This window comes from Vanessa cardui, chromosome 27, assembly GCF_905220365.1.
Source record: "Vanessa cardui chromosome 27, ilVanCard2.1, whole genome shotgun sequence".
NCBI classification, from domain to species: Eukaryota; Metazoa; Arthropoda; class Insecta; order Lepidoptera; family Nymphalidae; genus Vanessa; species Vanessa cardui.
The window spans coordinates 5,398,330-5,417,107 of NC_061149.1; the positions used below are offsets into that span (position 1 = coordinate 5,398,330).

The following is an 18,778-nucleotide window of genomic DNA, read 5'->3' on the forward strand; positions in this document are numbered from 1 at the left end:
TTAAGTAATTCGCGGTTCTAAACTGTACTGTTTACGTTTTTCAGCAGGAAATAAAATCGAACATTGTTTTTGGTTAAATATATCATTCTAATAACATAAATACAGCTCTGGTATGTTTGACAGGAGGAATCGTTCGTTTTTAGCCCAGAAGATCGCAAGTGCAGTCAAAGTTTATACAGTAACTATTTATAATTCGTAATTGTATATATTTAGGCATTTCATATTATTAATTCTTATTTGGATTTAGTTTCCAATTCATTTATTACAATACGCTAAATGCATTTTGAAAATACGTGATGCGCTGTGAGTGAATGCTGTATAAGGGATTCCGAACTTCTGAAGCATATTCAAGATTTATTAATAATTATCCTAAATTACGATAAAAACTATTTTATTCATAAGAATTAATAACATTAAATGTTTAAATATATACAAATATGAACTAAAACTAGTTGATGTATAAATCTTGACCGCGTGCAATGGTGGCAAGAATGCAAGCAGCATTTCCTCGTTGAATCGCAATTCCGATGCTCTGGGCAAACGAACCAGCTCTCCTGTCACCAGTGGAGGCAATGAGGCGAGGTGTTATACTTTTGATGAAGCTTTTAGCACCCCTACTCCAAGGGCCAAGCGATTCGACAGCAAATGGACCTAATTTATCCTAAATTTATTTTATATTTTAAGTTTTACTGGGTAAATGACTTTTTTTATCACTGGTGGCTCAATGGGGCGCGGCATTCGAAATGGATGGTGGGACCTAGCGCGGGAAACGTGCGGAGATAATGAAGATACCTAATTGTATTGCAAGTAATATACTTGTCAATATAATATTTGAGTTTAATTATAACCTTCGTCGACACGTGCAGTGATTTAAAGGGGATTTATTTTTACAATAATATTCTAAAGCAATTTTTTTTTGTCACGGCAAGGAGTCCTCATAGATTATATTTATAAATACGAGTGTTTATTCGTCGTTAAACAGATTAGTAAGAACGAACTGAGCTGAGCGAACTTCAATATATGGACCGTGTTTATGCTTACATCTCAAGCAATTTTTGTTCTGTAATACTTGAACAACAACAACATCCTGTAAATTCCCACTACTGGGCTAAAAGCCTCCTCTCCTTTTAAGGAGAAGGTTTGGAACATATTCCACCACGCTGTTCCAATGGTTGGTAGAATACACATGTGGCAAAATTTCTATGAAATTTGTCACATGCAGATTTCCTCACGATGTTTTCCTTCACCGCTGAGCATGAGATGAATTATAAAGACAAATTAAGCACATTAATCAGCGGTGCTTGCCTGGGTTTGAACCCACAATCATCGGTTAAGATGCACGCGTTCTAACTACTGGTCCATCTCTACTCTAAAAATTTTCTTTTTGTTTTTTTCCTGAACAAAAATACTTGATTGTTATTAATAAATACAAGGAAATGGTTAGGTCCTAGATGAGACCCTTGCGGCACTCCAGATTGAGTGACGTAAGAAGTTGATACGAATGCGTTAACAAAGATTACTTGAATAATATTCATTGAATAGCTTTGATATACGTCAAAAGAGAGCCGTATATAGCTTGAGCTTTTCCGCAAGAATAATGTGTTTAATTTTATCGAATGCGTTACTGAAATCGTAGAAAATGTAATTGATTCTATAGCAAAAGTAAATGAATCAGGGTTTACTAAAATAAAAGGGAAAATTCAGATGAAATGCTTTATTCGCCTCATAGAATTCATTGATTGTTGTTTTTGTTTTTTATTTTAGATGAGGGCACCACAGCCGCAACCACCGCGGTAAGGTCCAGCTAGGCCACCGATGCCGTAGCCGAGGCCACCGTAGCCGATACCGTCAATAGCACCGTAGCCGAGACCGCCGTAGCCGATGCCGTCAATAGCACCAAGGCCGTAGCCGAGTGAGCCAGCAGAAGAGAGTTCCTCCACAATGCCGACGGCTCCGTTGCCACATCCGTAGTTCACAACACCGGCACCAGCAGTTGGCAGAGCACCTTCCAGAGCGACGGTTCCCAAGAACGGCAAAGCACCGGCTACAGCGAGGGTTCCTTCAATAGCGTTTTCTGAGAGCACAGATACTCCGCTTGGTGGGATGGGAGAAGCACTGGAGACACCGAGACCACCGCCGCTAGAGGCGGGGACAGCAGCAAGTCCAAGTCCACCAAGTCCGCAGCCGCAACCACCGGCAAGAGGAGCGGCGAGACCGTAAGGAGCACCACATCCAGCACCGATGTACTGTCCAGCAATGGACTAATATGGAAATAAATAAATCGTTTTAAAAAAAACAGCAGTTTTTAATTTATTTTACATATCATTTTAGTTAACGATACTGAATTATTAAAAATGATTTTACTTTGAAAAAAATATTAAAAGCTTTCATTGAAGTTTATCTTTGAGTGCGTTTTTTATTAAAATATTTGTTTTAAAACATTCATATTATTATTTTAACGAAACGAAACAAAGTTTTTCAAAAATCAGTGAAAAGTGAAGTAAAATTAATTAATAATACAGAATATATAAAAAATATTTTTCATCAATATTTGACAATAGCAACCAAAATAATTTTAAAAAGGTAAAAATAAAGAATTATGAATCTTTTAAAATAATTAAATTACCTGGATGAAGAGCGCCTGGGCGCAGACCAAAAGCACAGCCTTGAACATGTTGACCGTTTGAATGCAAACTTGACAATGTCTCAGAAGAATACGAACTGGTTTTTATATGAGTGCAAGAATCGTTATCAAAGTAAGTTAGTAAAGTGATTCCACCATGATTTATTTTGTAAGAAAACGTGTCATGAAAACGATTGGTAACGCTAAAAAGTTTATTTTCTGTTATTTTAACAAAATTAACATTTTATTAAAAGTTCAAAAAAATAAAATATAGATTATCTTATTTATGAATAAAAATAGAGTTCAAGACATCGAAAATAATTTTGTAATTATTTATTATATTTATAAAAAAGTATATCGAAACACGTTTTCCAATTGCGACATTTCTGTTCCAAGTGCGAATGGTTCATATATAAGCGTTAGTGTGGCTTCTCGCAGTCATTGTATATTCAGCTACGTTGAATACGCACCAAGCACCATGTCTACCTTCGCTTTCCTCCTCCTCTGCGTCCAAGCTTGCTTGGTTCAGGTAAACTATACTTAATAAAAATGAAGTAATGTTCTGTGTAATTACAAATACATTATTAAAGTTATAATTGTAATAGATACTCTAATGTAATATAAAATCCATTTATCTCTTAATTTAAGACAGTTTTCAGCTCCATAACCCTTACCATCTGGTCACTTCTTTGACTTTCTTAGTATTAATACAGATTTACTGTATCTTCATTTGTTTTGTTACAGAATGTATACAGCCAGTACCTCGGAGGTATTGGATGTGGATGTGATGCCGGTCTGGCTGGACCCCTTGGCTACGGCCGAGGCCTAGGCATCAACGGTTTAGGCTGCGAAGGCGGTCTAATTGGCCCCGCTGGTTACGGATTGGGTCTTGGTCTTGGTGCCCCATACGGTGCTGCCTACGGAGGTGCCGGCGTTGGTGATGTATCCGTCGCCGGAGAGATGGCTGTCGGCGGTACCACGCTGGTCGCCGGTCAGGTACCAATCCTCGGTGCTGTAGAATTCGGAGGCATCGTGCCGGCTGGCGGCGCTGTCTCCATCGCCGGTAGCTGCGGCTGCGGCTGCGCTGGCAACGCTTTCCTTTACTGAGGCAATTGGAACACGATTAACGAACAAATGCTTTTTAAAACAAATTAAACACGTTTGATGGCTTTTAAATGTTTTCGTTTTATTTGTACTCACTTCATAGAATATGCATATGCATGCAGACATAAATAAAAAATACATGAACTTAGAACAACAAAATGAACCTACTTCATTTTGGAGCCGAGATGGCCAAGTGAGATCGCGTACATCTTAACCGATCATAGCGGGTTAAAATCCAGTCAAGCACTATTGCATTTTCATGTGTCTCATTAATGTTTATAATTTAAACGGCGTTGAAGAATAACATCGGGAAGAAAATTTGCATATGTCTTATCGACGAAATTATGCCACATGGCAATGCATCAATCCGTATTGAAGTTCAATGGTGGATTATCCTGACCTTCTCCTCAAAGGGTATGGAGGCCTTAGCCCAGGAGTGCCGCAAGTTGAGAAACGCAGTGTCAGCCAGAGATCTGCTTATGGAGAGTATCGATGACCATGTTTACCGTCTGAGTACCTCTATGTTCACGAGGGCTCACGTAGCTCGATCCCAGCATCTGCAAGTTATTGCGTCATACCATGGTCGATCACTGGATCTAAGAGGATCACCAAGTGACCTCACCCAGTAATGACAGCCGGGATCCACTGGCAAAATAAACCTCGCTGCACGACGGGTGTAGCCATTATACGGACACACCACAGCGGCACCCACCGCAGCTTGCCGATCGCTCTGTGGCGTGAAAACCACCCGGATCAGACACCACGGATAAGCATCCATCCAGTAACCTGGCTGTAGTTGCAGACGGCGTTGCCACGACTGTAGCATGCGGGCCTGCGTTAACATCTCAGACTACAAACGACAATTGAGAATTCATATCTTAATTGTCTATACGATGCTAATTATAAATAAATAAATAAATATGAGACAACATCGCATACATTACTCTGATCCCAATGTAAATAGCTGAAGCACTTGTGTTCTGGAAATCAAAAGTAACGACGGTACCACAAACACCCAGACCCAAGACAACATAGAAAACTAATGGTAATCTACATCGACTCGGCCGGGAATCGAACCCGGGACCTCAGAATGGCGTATCCATGAAAACCGGTATACACACCACTCGACCATGGAGGTCGTCAATTATTGACATACTGTGTCTGCAAAATTTATTTCTTCTAAGTCATCGGTTCTTTATTACGTCAAGCGAAAATTTTGCTCGTCAGTAATATCCAACAACACGTTTTTAGGGCACTGGGTTAATTTATGTCTATCTATTTATTGTAGTAATTTGGTGTATAATTGAGACCCGATCGAAACCTATCCACAATTATAGATCGTTAAAACATAAGGTATATTAGCAAAATTTGTATAAAAGAGATTTTTTTTTATGTTATAGGTTGGCGGACGAGCATATGGGCCACCTGATGGTAAGTGTTTACCATTACCCATAGACTTCTTGGTGGTAGGGCTCTGTGCAAGCCCGTCCGGGTAGGTACCACCCACTCACCAGTTATTCTACCGCCAAATAACAGTACTCAGTATTATTGTGTTCCGGTTTGAAGGGTGAGTGAGCCAGTGTAACTACAGCCACAAGGGACATAATGTCTTAGTTCCCAAGGTTGGTGGCACATTGACGATGTAAGGAATAGTTAATATTTCTTACAGCGTCATTGTCTATGGGTGATGGTGACCACTTACCATCAGGTGGCCTATATGCTCGTCCGCCAACCTATACCATAAAAACAAAAAAAAAAACAAAAACAAAGACAATGACGCTGTAAGAAATATTAACTATTCCTTAAATCGTCAATGCGCCACTAACCTTGGGAACTAAGATATTATGTCCCTTGTGCCTGTACTTACACTGGCTTACTCACCCTTCAAACCGATACTGAGTACTGTTGTTTGGCGGTAGAATAACTGATGAGTGGGTGGTACCTACCCAGACGGGCTTGCACAAAGGCCTACCACCAAGTAAATTCAACACAATAATATTCCGATATTAAATCCATAAAATTAAATCCATAAAACAATTGATTTAAAATCTCAAGAGAATTGTTAGTTGTGGGAGTTTTTTTTAAAATGTTAAATACGTAAAAGAAAATGTTTATCAAAGTAAGTTAGTTGAGTCGATTCCATCACGATTATGTAAGAATACGTGACATGCACGTGTTTAGTCAACGGGTCATTGATACAGTTAAAACACGTGAGCATGCGTCATTAATCATGTGTTTGCATTTTTATAATCAGTAATATGCATGTTACTTAAAATTGTAAATATTTCAAATGAGCCACGCTGGCCCAGTTTTGCGGCTTCAAACCCAGGCAAGCACCAATGAATTTTCATGTGCTTAATTTGTGTTTGTAATTCATCCCGTGCTCGGCGATGAAGGAATACACCGTTAGGAAACGTGTTATGTGTCTAACTTCAACGAAACTCTAACACATGTATCTACCAATGGAGCAGCTTGGTGGTGTTCGAAACTGTCTCCTCCGTATGACATTAGGTGTCGTTTTTCACGGAAGCTTTGTTGTAATATAAAAATGTCGCGAAAGGTTTTAAATAGTATCTCAAAGGCAGGACTGGATATTTGTAAATATAATTAACTAGGTGCCGCCTGTGGTTTTGCGCGTATTTAGGGGTTGGTTATCATATGTCAGGCAATTAACCAATATCCTTTCTTGGAGTTCAGGTTTGCTTCACACCAAATTTCATCAAATTCGGTTCAGTCGTTTGGTCGTAAAAGAGCGACAGACAGACAAAGTTACTTTAACATTTATAATAAACATATATCATATTATAATTAGTATAGATTATTGAACCTTTCTCAACAAACATACAGCCTTACGGGTTATAATATAATATAGAATAAAAATGATGATTATCAAGACAATGGTTAACTAATTAGAAGATATTTCGTAATTTCTGTCGAGATATATAATCTTCTATGTTTTTGATCAAAAACAACCCTTGATAAAACTAAAACGACTTCAAAGTGATCACTTAAAAGTAATAAAATAATTTGATAAACACGACATTCCAGGAGTATCTTCTTTCTAACTAAAAATAATTTAGTTAAAAAAAAGATACTTCTGGATAATTTCATTTATAATCCATACAGAGTCAAATAAAAAATTAGTAATTTAGCATTATAAGACGTCTTACGTAAAAACATACTAAATAAAATAAAAAATATGTATATTTATTTTGCTGACAGCGTGAACGCTTCGAATCTGAGAGGCGCGGGGTATATGCCAGTACGTAGCGTAGCTCTTCGAAATTCAGTCGCTATATAGCGTTTCTCGGTAGCGGACCGTTTCGTATTGAGAGTTTTACAAAACGATGATTCAGCGCTCGTAGCTCGCGATATATTCTACGTATTATGTATTCGAAGTTTTCTTGACCTGATACTGACCGTATCTGTTATTTAAAGATGGCTTATAAATTGATGCGACCTGATCAACCCAAATAAATGAAACCATTTGGGCGGCTTAAGTCATCAAGACCAGCAAAAATCCAGCCTGGTTCGGAATCATGGAATTTGGAAGTGCGCAAGCCTTTTAATAGTTCATGTAGACCTAAAACTCTACCTAAGAAATTCAGTTGGTGCAAGGGAACCTCAGGATGATCATCACAAGTTTGACTTTGTAAACCTTTCTTTAATAGAGCTCATCTCGATGTTTAATAAGATATTGCTTTTGGAAGAAGAATGCCAGTTCAATGGACTCTTAAATGGTGCAACGAATTTAAACAGAAGCATGATAGGCTACTTAATCCAAGTAATGTGATGAGTGACCCTGTGAATTAGAGCCCTTTATTTGGATAGCTGAGATGGCCCAGTGGATATAACGCGAATCTTAGCCGATGATTTCGGGTTCAAAATAAGACAAGCACCACTAATTATATGTGCTTAATTTGTATTTATAATTCATCTCGTGCACTGGTGAGGGAAAACATCGTGAGGAAACCTGCATGTCTAATTTCATCGAAATTCTGCCACATGTGCATTCCACAAACCCGCATTGGAACAGCGTGGAATGTGTTCCAAGCCCTCACCTTAATGGGAGAGGAGGCCTTAGCCCACCAGTGGGAAATTTTCGGGGTGTTACTTTATTTTTACTTTACTATTTGGAGGATGGGGCATGAAGGAGTTGGACCGTGTGTTTATATTAAGTGAGGAAGCAACATAAACTGGCCTGCACCCAGACTTAATTGAACTATGAACTTTTCCTTATTTGAAAATTGTTTTATAAAAACGACTTCTTAAGTGTATATGTAAGAAAATAATTGTTATTTACATTATAAGAATAGTTGATCATTAGAAATTTTAACGTAAGATATATTGTGTGTGTGTTTAACGTTATGCCATAATGTGAATGTGTGTATTTCCGTGAACAAAATTAAAGTAAATTAACCTAATTTAGATGATTTTATTTATAAAAAATAAATTTCCAAATACTATATTGTAGTAAGTAATTAATAACAAACCTTTTTATATATATATCTCTATTTTATTTTGTTGACTGGCAAAGTATAAAAAATCTTTTGAGACATCTGTAAGAGTCATCTCTTTGTGTATATATAAAATTTTAACAAAAAGAAAAACCGACTTCAAACAAAACACTACTTTAAAACAAATGAATATGCACGAAAAAGTAATAAAAATAATTGCGTATTCAACATATTTTTTAGAGTCTTCCTAAGTTAAATGAAATGAAAAATATTAGACTACTTAAAAGTCGATTAACGATTATATCATGTAGTTATAATTATTGGTATATTTGGAGCCGGTGTCAGCCACGGTGCCCTTGCCCCAACAATCAAAAGAAAGAAGCGATACGAGCCCCTTGATTGATTCAGTATATTATTGAGTAAAAGGTAATTTGTAAAAAACATATTTGTTAAAGTATTCTCGTATTGTTTTTTGATAGATATACTGTAGGGTTTTATTGGCTGACACCGACTCCAAATATAACAATAATTATAACTACATGATATAATCGTTAATCGACTTTTAAGTAGTCTAATATTTTTCATTTCATTTAACTTAGGAAGACTCTAAAAAATATGTTGAATACGCAATTATTTTTATTACTTTTTCGTGCATATTCATTTGTTTTAAAGTAGTGTTTTGTTTGAAGTCGGTTTTTCTTTTTGTTAAAATTTTATTTATTTTTTGATTTTAAGTGAAGCTGATGTTGACTAACTAATTTTTTTTTAATATGGATAGATTAAGCGTTCCGTTTATATGAGTCAGAAACTACTTCGAGGACAATTTCAAAGGAAACTTGCGAATAAAGCAAAAATAGACTTTCGAAAATGCGGATTTAATACGTCACGCGGCGTAAACTACAAGGATCCCTCGAAAGAGCTGTAATCGAACTCAGCAAAAAAACTTTGAAAAAGACCAACTATATTTCGTACATCATATGACATCACATCACATACACAAAATTTGATTAAAGATAGTAAGAAATTCTGCCCCATATCGCACCCTAACTGCGAGCCGTATAGGAGTTCCATCACTACATAGTGTAAAACAAAGTCGCTTTCTCTGTCCCTATATCTTTAAATCTACGCAACGGATTTTGATGCAGTTTTTTTTAAAAGATAGTGTGATTCAAGGGGAAGGTTTGTGTATATAATACATGAACAATATAGTAAAGAAACACTGATAATTTTAGAAGTTTGCGATGTGATGTCGTATATAAACAAATTCTGTAGTATATTTAGTATCAGTATTGCACACGTGCGAAGCCGGGGTGCGTAGCTAGTTGATTATAATATTCGACTATGATAATTACATAAACATAACCACATTACGGAAGGTGACTCAAATATCCAAATAACCTATAAATAAAAGATTCGACCGAGTATCGCTAACGTGCTCCTCAGAATTGTTCCGTTCCCTTCCGTTCCTTTACTTTGTCATGGATCCTGTGCTCAGAACCTTACCAAACTTTCACCAAAGTACCCTTGAAGTATATATTTTATAATAAAAAAAGAATTATCAAAATTGGTTAACGTGATTTTCAGTTATTCACCTATTTGTCGCGCATATACGTAATGCAAATTTAAGACTTATGTCGTTTTCACATGGACACCATCATCGGAAAAACAAATAAAAAAAATGGGACCCCACGGGAAGTACTACCTTTCAAACAAAAAAAAATTATCAAAATCGGTCCACCCAGTGAAAAGTTATGAGGTAACAAACATAAAAAAAAAAAAAAAAAAAAAAATACAGACGAATTGATAACCTCCTCCTTTTGGAAGTCGGTTGAAAATAAGAGATAATTAATTAATTTTAAATTTATTAGAACTAGTAAAGCTTATTATGTTAATTTAAGTCTTTTTTTGTGTGAAGACCTTGACCTTTTTGTTGAATACAGCCTTGAACATGTTGACCGTTTGAATGCAAACTTGACAATATCTCAGAAGAATTCGAATTGTTTTATTTTGATCGTAGAAAAGCGTTATCAGAGTAAGTTATAATAACGCGACATGTATACGTTTGTCAATAGGTCATTGATTTAGATAATATTATGATCACGTGCTTCCATACAATAAGATTTTTTTTTAATTGCTAAAAAATCTTGAGTTGCATATTTGAAGCGTCGTTAAATGTTTTTGTTATTTTTATTTAATATAATTATAATTTTTGTGAATAGTTTTTCAAATATTTTTGTGAAATATAATATATATTCAATTAAATGTCTTCATACAATGAACACGCTTATCATACAATCAAATAGCAGATTCAACCAGATGACTGCGACATGTACATAAATATGAAAGCCGACCATACGCCTGAAGGGTAGGTGAAGTAGTAAGTAGGTGGAGACGGCCTGATCTGACCTGAGAACAATGGCCTTCTTTAAAAGAAGCTTTTACACATAATGGGTCTGTAAATAATACTGTTAATAATTTATTATATTATTATTATGATTCATTTACTTCTTATGGATAGCTCCTCAATACTAATAAAGATATTCTCCTCCTTAGTAAAATAAGACTAAAACAAAAAGTTTCAATTTTAATTAAAAATAATTTATTGATTTACTTTATCACAATTCCTTCGTACCTGTTCCATTTTCAAAAATACCTGCAAGTTAAAAACATGCACATACTTATAAACATGGGCATACATCAACATGCTCTTTTAGATTCCCAAGTGATTCTAAAATATTCTTTAAAAGGATGTACGAAATGTTAGGTAACTTTTTATTAAAAAAAAAAATATGAAAATGGATAAAAAATATTTTTTATTAGGCGCAATGATAACGTCATCGTTGTCGTAATCATTTTTAGATAAAGCCGCCACAGCCGCAGCCAGCACGGTTTAATCCAGCCAGAGACCCGATACCGTAACCGACACCACCGTTGCCGAGGCCACCGTAGCCGAGACCACCGGAGCCGAGACCACCGTTGCCGAGACCACCGTAGCCGAGACTACCGGAGCCGATACCATCAATAGCACCATAAGAACCAAGACCGTAGCTGAGTGAGCCAGCAATACCTTCGGGGGCTATTTCTTCCAAAATGGCAACGGCTCCGTTCCCACATCCGTAGTTGACGGCACCTGCACCAGCAGTTGGCAGAACACCTTCCAGAGCAACGGCGCCCAAGAAAGGTAAAGCGCCGACAACTGCGAGTCCTCCTTCGATAGCGTTTTCTGAGAGAACAGATAGTCCGTTTGGCGAGATAGGAGAAGCGCTTGACACATCGAGACCACCACCGCTAGAGGCGGGGATCGCAGCCACACCGGAACCACAGCCGCCGGCAAGAGGAGCGGTGAGACCGTATGGCGCAGTACCGGCCAAGGGAGCGCCCCATCCCCGTCCAGCTCCGATGCATTGTCCAGCGATAGACTAGCAATAAAATACAGATTAGTATTACATAAAATTGACGTTTTAAAAAGAAAAGGCAAATTTATATTATTGATCATATAGCACATCACACAGATTACTAAAAAGTATAAGTGCAAAGAGTGTTGTGTAGTAAGAATAATGACGGAAATCAAACATATAAAGCAATTTATTTAGTAGGTTAATAAATATTCTTAATAAGTTTCTCTAGTTTTTCAGTTTAGAATCTACATTCCGAGCTTTTGGTAGATTTACATTTGATTCAATACAGCATGTCAACCCACAAGGCCGAGAAAGATAACCATTTAATCATGATCACATTCATACAAATGATCATTATCATATTTGTATACTAAGACAAACAATAATTCATCATTTTACTAAGGTCACATTCATACAAAAGACCAATCAATAATATTGGCTTACTGAGAAAAACAATAATTACATTTTACTTTACGGAAGCAAAACCACAAATAAAAGTACTAGTGATAAGGATCTTCAAAATATCCTAACTTACCTGGATGAAGAGCGCCTGGGCGCAGACCAAAAGCACAGCCTTGAACATGTTGACCGTTTGAATGCAAACTTGACAATGTCTCAGACGAATACGAACTGGGTTTTATACTGAAGGCATCGTAGAAAAACATTATTATCAGTGTAAGTCATAATAGTGATTCCACTGTGAATTATGAAACAAAACGTGACATGCGAATATTTAGCCAATAGGTCATTGATTTAGATTATATTTCATTCTATTTATTAGAGCTAAGTTAATATCAACTTGTATTCAAAAGTCTATCTTATCATTAATTGAAGACCGAAACAGAGACGAAATTCTTTTTGGTGCTGATTTGCCCGATAAAATAAAGTCTTCGAAAGCCATAGAAAAACAAGGCCATCAAATAATGAAAAGTACTGTTAATAAGACGACTAGGCAGCCACCGGTCGCACCGGTCACGAGATCGCACCAGGAAAACTGGCGAGGCCCTCCTCGTTATTCCTCGTCGAGCAGGAGGGGGGGGGTGGGCGAGGAGGGCTGCACAGAGCAGTTCCGGCTCATTATCGCCGCATAGCCACAGTCACAGCACCGATGACGCCACGCGCCACGACATCATCCAACCAACAGAAACAACGTGCCCCGCGCCGGTAATACAGGTACACGCGGGGAGACTACAATATTTTTATGACTGTTGGTCAAATATTACTAACAACAAAGTTGTACTTAATTGGATTAAAAATGGCTATAGTATACCCTTATCTCAGACAGTATCACAAAGTTTAATACCGACTAATAATTTATTTTCTAGTAAAGAAATAAATATCATGTTAATTTTCATTTCATTCAAGATTTACTAAAGTTAGGTTAGGTTACGTAAACCACAATCAATTTATATCTAAAATATTTTTAGCTCCCAAATCGAACGGGGGCCAGAGATTTATTTTAAATTTAAAAACATTTAATAAGTATGTTTCTAATAACCATTTTAAAATGGAGGATTTCAGAACAGTTTCTAAAATTATTCATCCTAATATGTTTATGGCCACTATTGATTTTAAAGAATCTTATTTACATGTTCCTATTAACAAAGAACAAAGAAAATATATTGATTTTTAGATTTATTTTTCAAAACAAAATTTATGAATTTAATGCAATGCCCTATGAGTTATGTTCTGCACCTAGAACTTTCACAAAAAATATGAAGGAAGTTATGATCTATCTAAGGCGTCAAGGATTTTTATCCGTTATTTATTTAGATGATATATTGTGCTTAGGATATACTTATAATGATTGTTTACGAAATGTTAAAGAACCATCAAAGTTGTTAAATTGTTTAGGTTTTGTTATCAATTTAGAAAAGAGCTCTTTAGAGCCAAATAAAGAAATAAAGTTTCTTGGTTTTATGTATAATTCTATAAATATGACATTATCGCTACCGTTTAAAAAACGCGATTATATATTATCTCTTACGAAGAAATATTCTAGTCTACCTTTATGTACGGTTAGGGAATTTTCACATTTCATAGGTGTCCTTACAGCGGCTTGCCCCGCCGTAAGGTATGGTTGGGTATACACTAAGCGACTTGAAAGACAAAAATTTCTAGCTTTACAAAATTTAAATAATTACGATATTAAATTTAAACCATCAACTGAGATTTTATCTGACCTAAGATGGTGGATAAAAAATATTCAAACCACCGCTTGTCCATTAAAATTATTAAAATATGAATTAGAAATTTTTACGGATGCGTCTAGATCTGGTTGGGGCGCATTTTGTAATGGTCAACGAGTGAACGGGAAGTGGAAGCGTAACGAAACTAAATTCCATATCAATTATCTAGAACTTCTAGCAGTATTTTTTGGCTTAAAGTGTTTCGCACGAGATAAATTTAATACAAATATTTTATTAAGGGTTGACAATACAACTGCTTTCAGCTATATTAACCGGATGGGTGGTATCCAATATCCCCATTTAAATAATCTCAGTAGAGAAATTTGGCAGTGGTGTGAGATGCGAAATATTTGGCTAACAGCTTCGTACATTATTACTAAAGATAACAAAGAAGCAGATGAGGAGTCTAGAAAAGTAAATCCCGATATTGAATTGTCTTTAAGTAATTCTTCATTTCAAAATATTGTAAAACATTTTGGCAGACCAGACATAGATTTGTTTGCATCTCGCACCAATGCCAAATGCGATAAGTACGTGTCATGGAAAGCCGATCCAGACGCACAAGCAGTTGATGCCTTTACTATCCCTTGGAATAGTTCTTTTTACGCTTTCCCTCCCTTCTCGTTAATACTAAGATGTCTCCAAAAAATTAAAATTGAAAAAGCAGAAGGAATCCTGGTCTTTCCATTTTGGCATTCACAACCATGGTTTCCCTTATTAAAAAGTATGATTGTGTCTGACATAGTGTTTCTTGATTCAAATCAAAATATATCTACGTCTTGTTCCAGGAATTACAAATGCAAAGGCTTTACCCTGGGTGTAGCCAAGCTCTCCGGGAAGCTTTCGCCAAACGCGGAGCTCCCAATACATCTTTCTTTCATTACTCTTAGGAAATGATCTAGGTTCTGTAGAACAGATCAAAAGACTTCTTAAAGGCGTATTCAGATTAAGACCATCCGTACCAAAAATATTCTTTTACATGGGACCCACAAATAATTTTAAATTATATTTCAAAATGGGGCCCCAATAAAGAATTAACCTTAGATAAGATTACTAAAAAATTGGTCATCTTGCTTGCCCTATGTACAGCCCACCGTGTTCAAACGTTTTCATTAATAAAAATTGACGATATTAAAATTAATTCAAACGACGTTCAAATTGTTATACGGGATCTAATAAAAACTTCATCTGTTGGTTGAGACCAACCAGTACTTGTTTTACCTTATTTCCGAGACAATATTAATATTTGCCCGGCTTCTTGTGTGAAAGAATATTTGTCACATACAAAAAGTATTAGATCTAATGTTATGCAAAATCTATTATTAACAGTAAAGCGACCGTACCATGCAGCGAGTACACAAACGATTAGTCGATGGATTAAGCAGGTGTTGGCAGAGAGCGGCGTGGACGTAACGCAGTTCGGTGCTCACAGCACGCGACACGCTGCTACTTCCGCGGCGCGTGCCGCCGGCATTTCCCTTGATCTAATCAGGAAAACAGCCGGCTGGACGCAAAACTCGCAAACTTTCGCAAAATTCTATAGTCGACCTATTATTAATGATCGAAGTACTTTTGCTTCTGCTGTACTTACAATTAGTGATGATAACAATTGATTTTAAATCCATCGAATAATTGATACTCATTGTAACAATGAATGATTTTGATTAATTAATAAAAGTTAATCAAAACAGTCTTTTATTTAAAAAAAAAAAAACCCCAGCTTTTAAAATAGGTATAATTATTATTTAATGGTGAACAAAATAAACATTTGCAAAACTAGGATAACAAAATTTTACATTAATACTCTAAACATCTACATTGTTGAATTATATCTTCGAATAAAGCGAATGAAATATAATAGATGATCAAGCGAACTTCTGAAGTGAAGTTCGATCACTATTATATGAATTCGCTTTATTCGAAGATATGTAAATCACCTTCCCACCACAAGCCCCGTAAAATTTTGTTTATTTCTCTAAAATAATGAAGGTTAGTACAGCCTGTCAAGACGGGTAGAACAAAAAAAAAAAAAGGTAGGGTTATCTAAAAGTGCGAATGTTACCAGTACGATAAAAGGAACTACATTGTTGAATTATATCTTCGAATAAAGCAAATTCATATAATAGTGATCGAACTTTACTTCAGAAGTTCGTTTGATCATCTATAATAGTTGAACGTATGGCCGAGTCATTATCTATTTTGGGATATTCAAAATTTCCAATCCCCTGGAATCCTTAACAAAAGGCATTAAGGTTAATTAGGAAAAAGTAGCGTGTCATTCGGTAATCTTATTACTACTAAACATGTGAGAGATGGCAAACTACGCTGAAAAGCGTAATAAGAGTCTAAACATCCACTCATCCAAGACAAATTTTCGGTACCAATTTGGCAGTATGTCTCTTCTTGAAATAACGTAAAAATAAAACCAGAAAATAATCATTTTTGGCTCATTTGCAGTTTCAAATCACTCATTGCAATTTGATATTGTTCTTAATTTCGCAATTTGGATAATACTTAATGCAAAATTATACTGAAACACGTTTTGCAATTGCAACATATGTATTATCTATTCGTAGTTATAGTAGTAACTATATAAGCGTTAGTGTGGCTTCTCGCAGTCATTGTATATTCAGCTACATTGAATACGCACCAAGCATCATGTCTACCTTCGCTATCCTCCTCCTCTGCGTCCAAGCTTGCTTGGTTCAGGTAATATTTCCCCGATTCTTATTTACTTAGTGGAATTACTGCGAATACAATTTGCTTAATTAATAATGCCTGCTGGGGTTGTAGGAAAACCCATTTTCCTGCTGAATATTAATCGCAAAGACGTCTTAACCATCCAACCATCAGTTGAATCTTTTGATTCCTTGCTTTCTTGATATTACTACAAGCTGAATAACTTGACATATATTTTCGTGTTTGTTTAGAATGTATACAGCCAGTGTCTGCGCGGTGCCGTTGCTGGACCTATTGGGCGGGAAGCTGGAGTAGCTGGCTGCGGCTTGGGTTCTGGCGTCGCTGGTTTAGGCTGGGAAGGCGGTTTAGCTGGACCCCTTGGTTGCGGTCGGGTTTCTGGCCTTTCTGGTTTAGGCTTGGAAGGTGGTCTAGCTGGACCCGTTGGCTACGGTCGGGGTGCTGGCCTCGGTGGTTTAGGCTGGGAAGCTGGTCTTGCCGGTGCCGGTGGATCTGTCTACGGAGGTTCCGGTGTTGGTGATGTAGCAGTGGCTGGTGAAGTGGGTGTCGCTGGTACCACATTAGTCGGTGGTCAAGTGCCAATACTTGGGGCAGTCGAGTTTGGAGGTGTCGTGCCAGCTGCTGGAACTGTCTCTATCGCTGGTAGCTGCGGGTGCGGCTGCAATGGCAGTTATTAAGAAAACGTGACTACAACGAATATGTTTAACAAACCAGAATAAATAATACTATATACACTCGAATGGATATTTTTATTTAAACTTGAATTGATACAATAACGTTATATAATTATTTTTTATTTACTTTGTTTTTAAATATAAAAAATAGGACTGCAAAATTTGCAAAATATGGAATTTACTGTCAGTTTTGTCTGTAATTACTATGATTTACCGAAACCAGAGGACAGTTATTTATTTATTTATTTATTGTAATAAATAAAATTTTAACAAAAAGAAAAACCGACTTCAAAGAAAACACTATTTTAAAGCAAATAAAAATGCACTAAAAAGTAATAAAAATAATTGCATATTTAACATATTTTTGAGAGTCCTCCTAGGTAAAATGAAATGAAAAATATTAGACTACTTAAAAGTCGATTTACGATTATATAACGTAGTTATAGTTATTGTTATATTTGGAGCCGGTGTCAGCCACGGGTACACGCTTCAACAATCAAAAGAAAGAAGCGATACGAGCCTCTTGATTGACCCAGTATAATATCGTATAAAAGGTGATTTGTAAGAAATATATTTCTTAAAGTATTCTCGTATTTTTTTTTTGATAGGTATAGTATAGGTTGGCTGACACCGACTCCAAATATAGCAATAATTATAACTACATTATATAATCGTAAATCATATGTAATCATAAGTCTGTTAAGAGGAGCATATTTACCCAAATTTGTTTTAGATATTGCAGTGGTAAAGGGTTTTTCAATTGGACGTCTAGGTATAGTGCGAGGAACTGCTAAGGTGATATGCTGGATTAATTCAGGTGAAGATTAAGTGAATTAGCTTGTATAAGGTCAAGGTATCAGTGATTTGACGGCGCATTTCAAGCGATATAATTTTAAAGTGAGCTTGTCTCGTATTATAGTTAGCTCGATACGGACAAGTGCGATCTTTATAAGCTAAAAATCGGGTAAAATTACGCTGTATACGTTCTAATCTTTCGACATGAATTTTATAAGACGGGTTCCAAATTGAAGAGGCATATTCGAGGTGAGATCTTACAAGGGAATTATAAACACAAAGCAAAGTAGGTATATTTTTGAAGTCCTGACCAGTGCGTTTTAAAAAACCTAACATCTTCCATGCCTTCAGTATAATGATATCTAGGTGATTATTAAAGTTTAATTTACTATCCATTATTACTCCCAGGTCACGAATTGTATTAGACTCAACTAAAACAGTGTTAGAAATTGAGTAATTGGATGAAATCGGGTTTCTGTTTCTAGTAAATTTGATATGAACACGTTTATTGATGTTGATATCCATTTTGTGTATTTCGCACCATTTAGAGAGAGCATCTATATCTGCTTGAAGGAGGGTAATATAGGATGGTGATTTAATAGGCCTATATATTTTTAGGTCATCAGCGAAAATTAAGCACTTACTAAATTTAACATCTTTTGAAATATCATTGATAAAAACTAGGAAAAGTATCGGACCTAGATGAGACCCTTGGGGAACACCAGATGTAGGCACAAATGCAAAAGAAGTATAGCCATGTGTAATAACACGCTGTGATCGATTTTTAGGTAAGATTTGACCCAGCCTAACAGATTACCATGAATACCGTAATGTTCTAACT

At 36.2% G+C, this 18,778-nt stretch overlaps 4 protein-coding genes across 4 annotated transcripts; 2 read left to right on the forward strand and 2 right to left on the reverse strand.

Annotated features, from left to right (window-relative positions):
• Window positions 1–1,760: 1,760 nt before the first annotated feature.
• LOC124541193 (chorion class B protein PC10-like) lies at window positions 1,761–2,682 on the reverse strand. The gene is made up of 2 exons (XM_047119060.1): window positions 2,627–2,682; window positions 1,761–2,261 (listed from the first exon to the last, which is right to left on the reverse strand). Exons 1-2 carry the CDS (start codon window positions 2,672–2,674, stop codon window positions 1,761–1,763), a joined length of 549 nt encoding a protein of 182 aa, XP_046975016.1. The 5' UTR covers window positions 2,675–2,682.
• A 378-nt stretch (window positions 2,683–3,060) lies between these two features.
• Window positions 3,061–3,730, forward strand: LOC124541173 (chorion class A protein L11-like). The gene is made up of 2 exons (XM_047119035.1): window positions 3,061–3,152; window positions 3,368–3,730. Exons 1-2 carry the CDS (start codon window positions 3,102–3,104, stop codon window positions 3,728–3,730), a joined length of 414 nt encoding a protein of 137 aa, XP_046974991.1. The 5' UTR covers window positions 3,061–3,101.
• A 7,309-nt stretch (window positions 3,731–11,039) lies between these two features.
• Window positions 11,040–12,165, reverse strand: LOC124540958 (chorion class B protein B.L1-like). The gene is made up of 2 exons (XM_047118731.1): window positions 12,118–12,165; window positions 11,040–11,603 (listed from the first exon to the last, which is right to left on the reverse strand). Exons 1-2 carry the CDS (start codon window positions 12,163–12,165, stop codon window positions 11,040–11,042), a joined length of 612 nt encoding a protein of 203 aa, XP_046974687.1.
• Window positions 12,166–16,429: 4,264 nt separating this feature from the next.
• On the forward strand, window positions 16,430–17,184 carry LOC124541226 (chorion class CA protein ERA.1-like). The gene is made up of 2 exons (XM_047119104.1): window positions 16,430–16,480; window positions 16,702–17,184. The coding sequence occupies exons 1-2, from the start codon at window positions 16,430–16,432 to the stop codon at window positions 17,143–17,145; spliced, it is 495 nt and encodes a 164-aa protein (XP_046975060.1). The 3' UTR covers window positions 17,146–17,184.
• Window positions 17,185–18,778: the final 1,594 nt, after the last annotated feature.

Excerpts from the sequence above, each read along its gene's own strand:
- LOC124541193 (XM_047119060.1), bottom strand. The coding sequence starts at position 2,674 with ATGTTCAAGGCTGTGCTTTTGGTCTGCGCCCAGGCGCTCTTCATCCAG. Across the intron at positions 2,262-2,626 it reads CCCAGGCGCTCTTCATCCAG|TCCATTGCTGGACAGTACAT; the intron begins GTAATTTAATTA and ends TTTCCATATTAG.
- LOC124541173 (XM_047119035.1), top strand. The coding sequence starts at position 3,102 with ATGTCTACCTTCGCTTTCCTCCTCCTCTGCGTCCAAGCTTGCTTGGTT. Across the intron at positions 3,153-3,367 it reads TCCAAGCTTGCTTGGTTCAG|AATGTATACAGCCAGTACCT; the intron begins GTAAACTATACT and ends GTTTTGTTACAG.
- LOC124540958 (XM_047118731.1), bottom strand. The coding sequence starts at position 12,165 with ATGTTCAAGGCTGTGCTTTTGGTCTGCGCCCAGGCGCTCTTCATCCAG. Across the intron at positions 11,604-12,117 it reads CCCAGGCGCTCTTCATCCAG|TCTATCGCTGGACAATGCAT; the intron begins GTAAGTTAGGAT and ends TTTTATTGCTAG.
- LOC124541226 (XM_047119104.1), top strand. The coding sequence starts at position 16,430 with ATGTCTACCTTCGCTATCCTCCTCCTCTGCGTCCAAGCTTGCTTGGTT. Across the intron at positions 16,481-16,701 it reads TCCAAGCTTGCTTGGTTCAG|AATGTATACAGCCAGTGTCT; the intron begins GTAATATTTCCC and ends GTGTTTGTTTAG.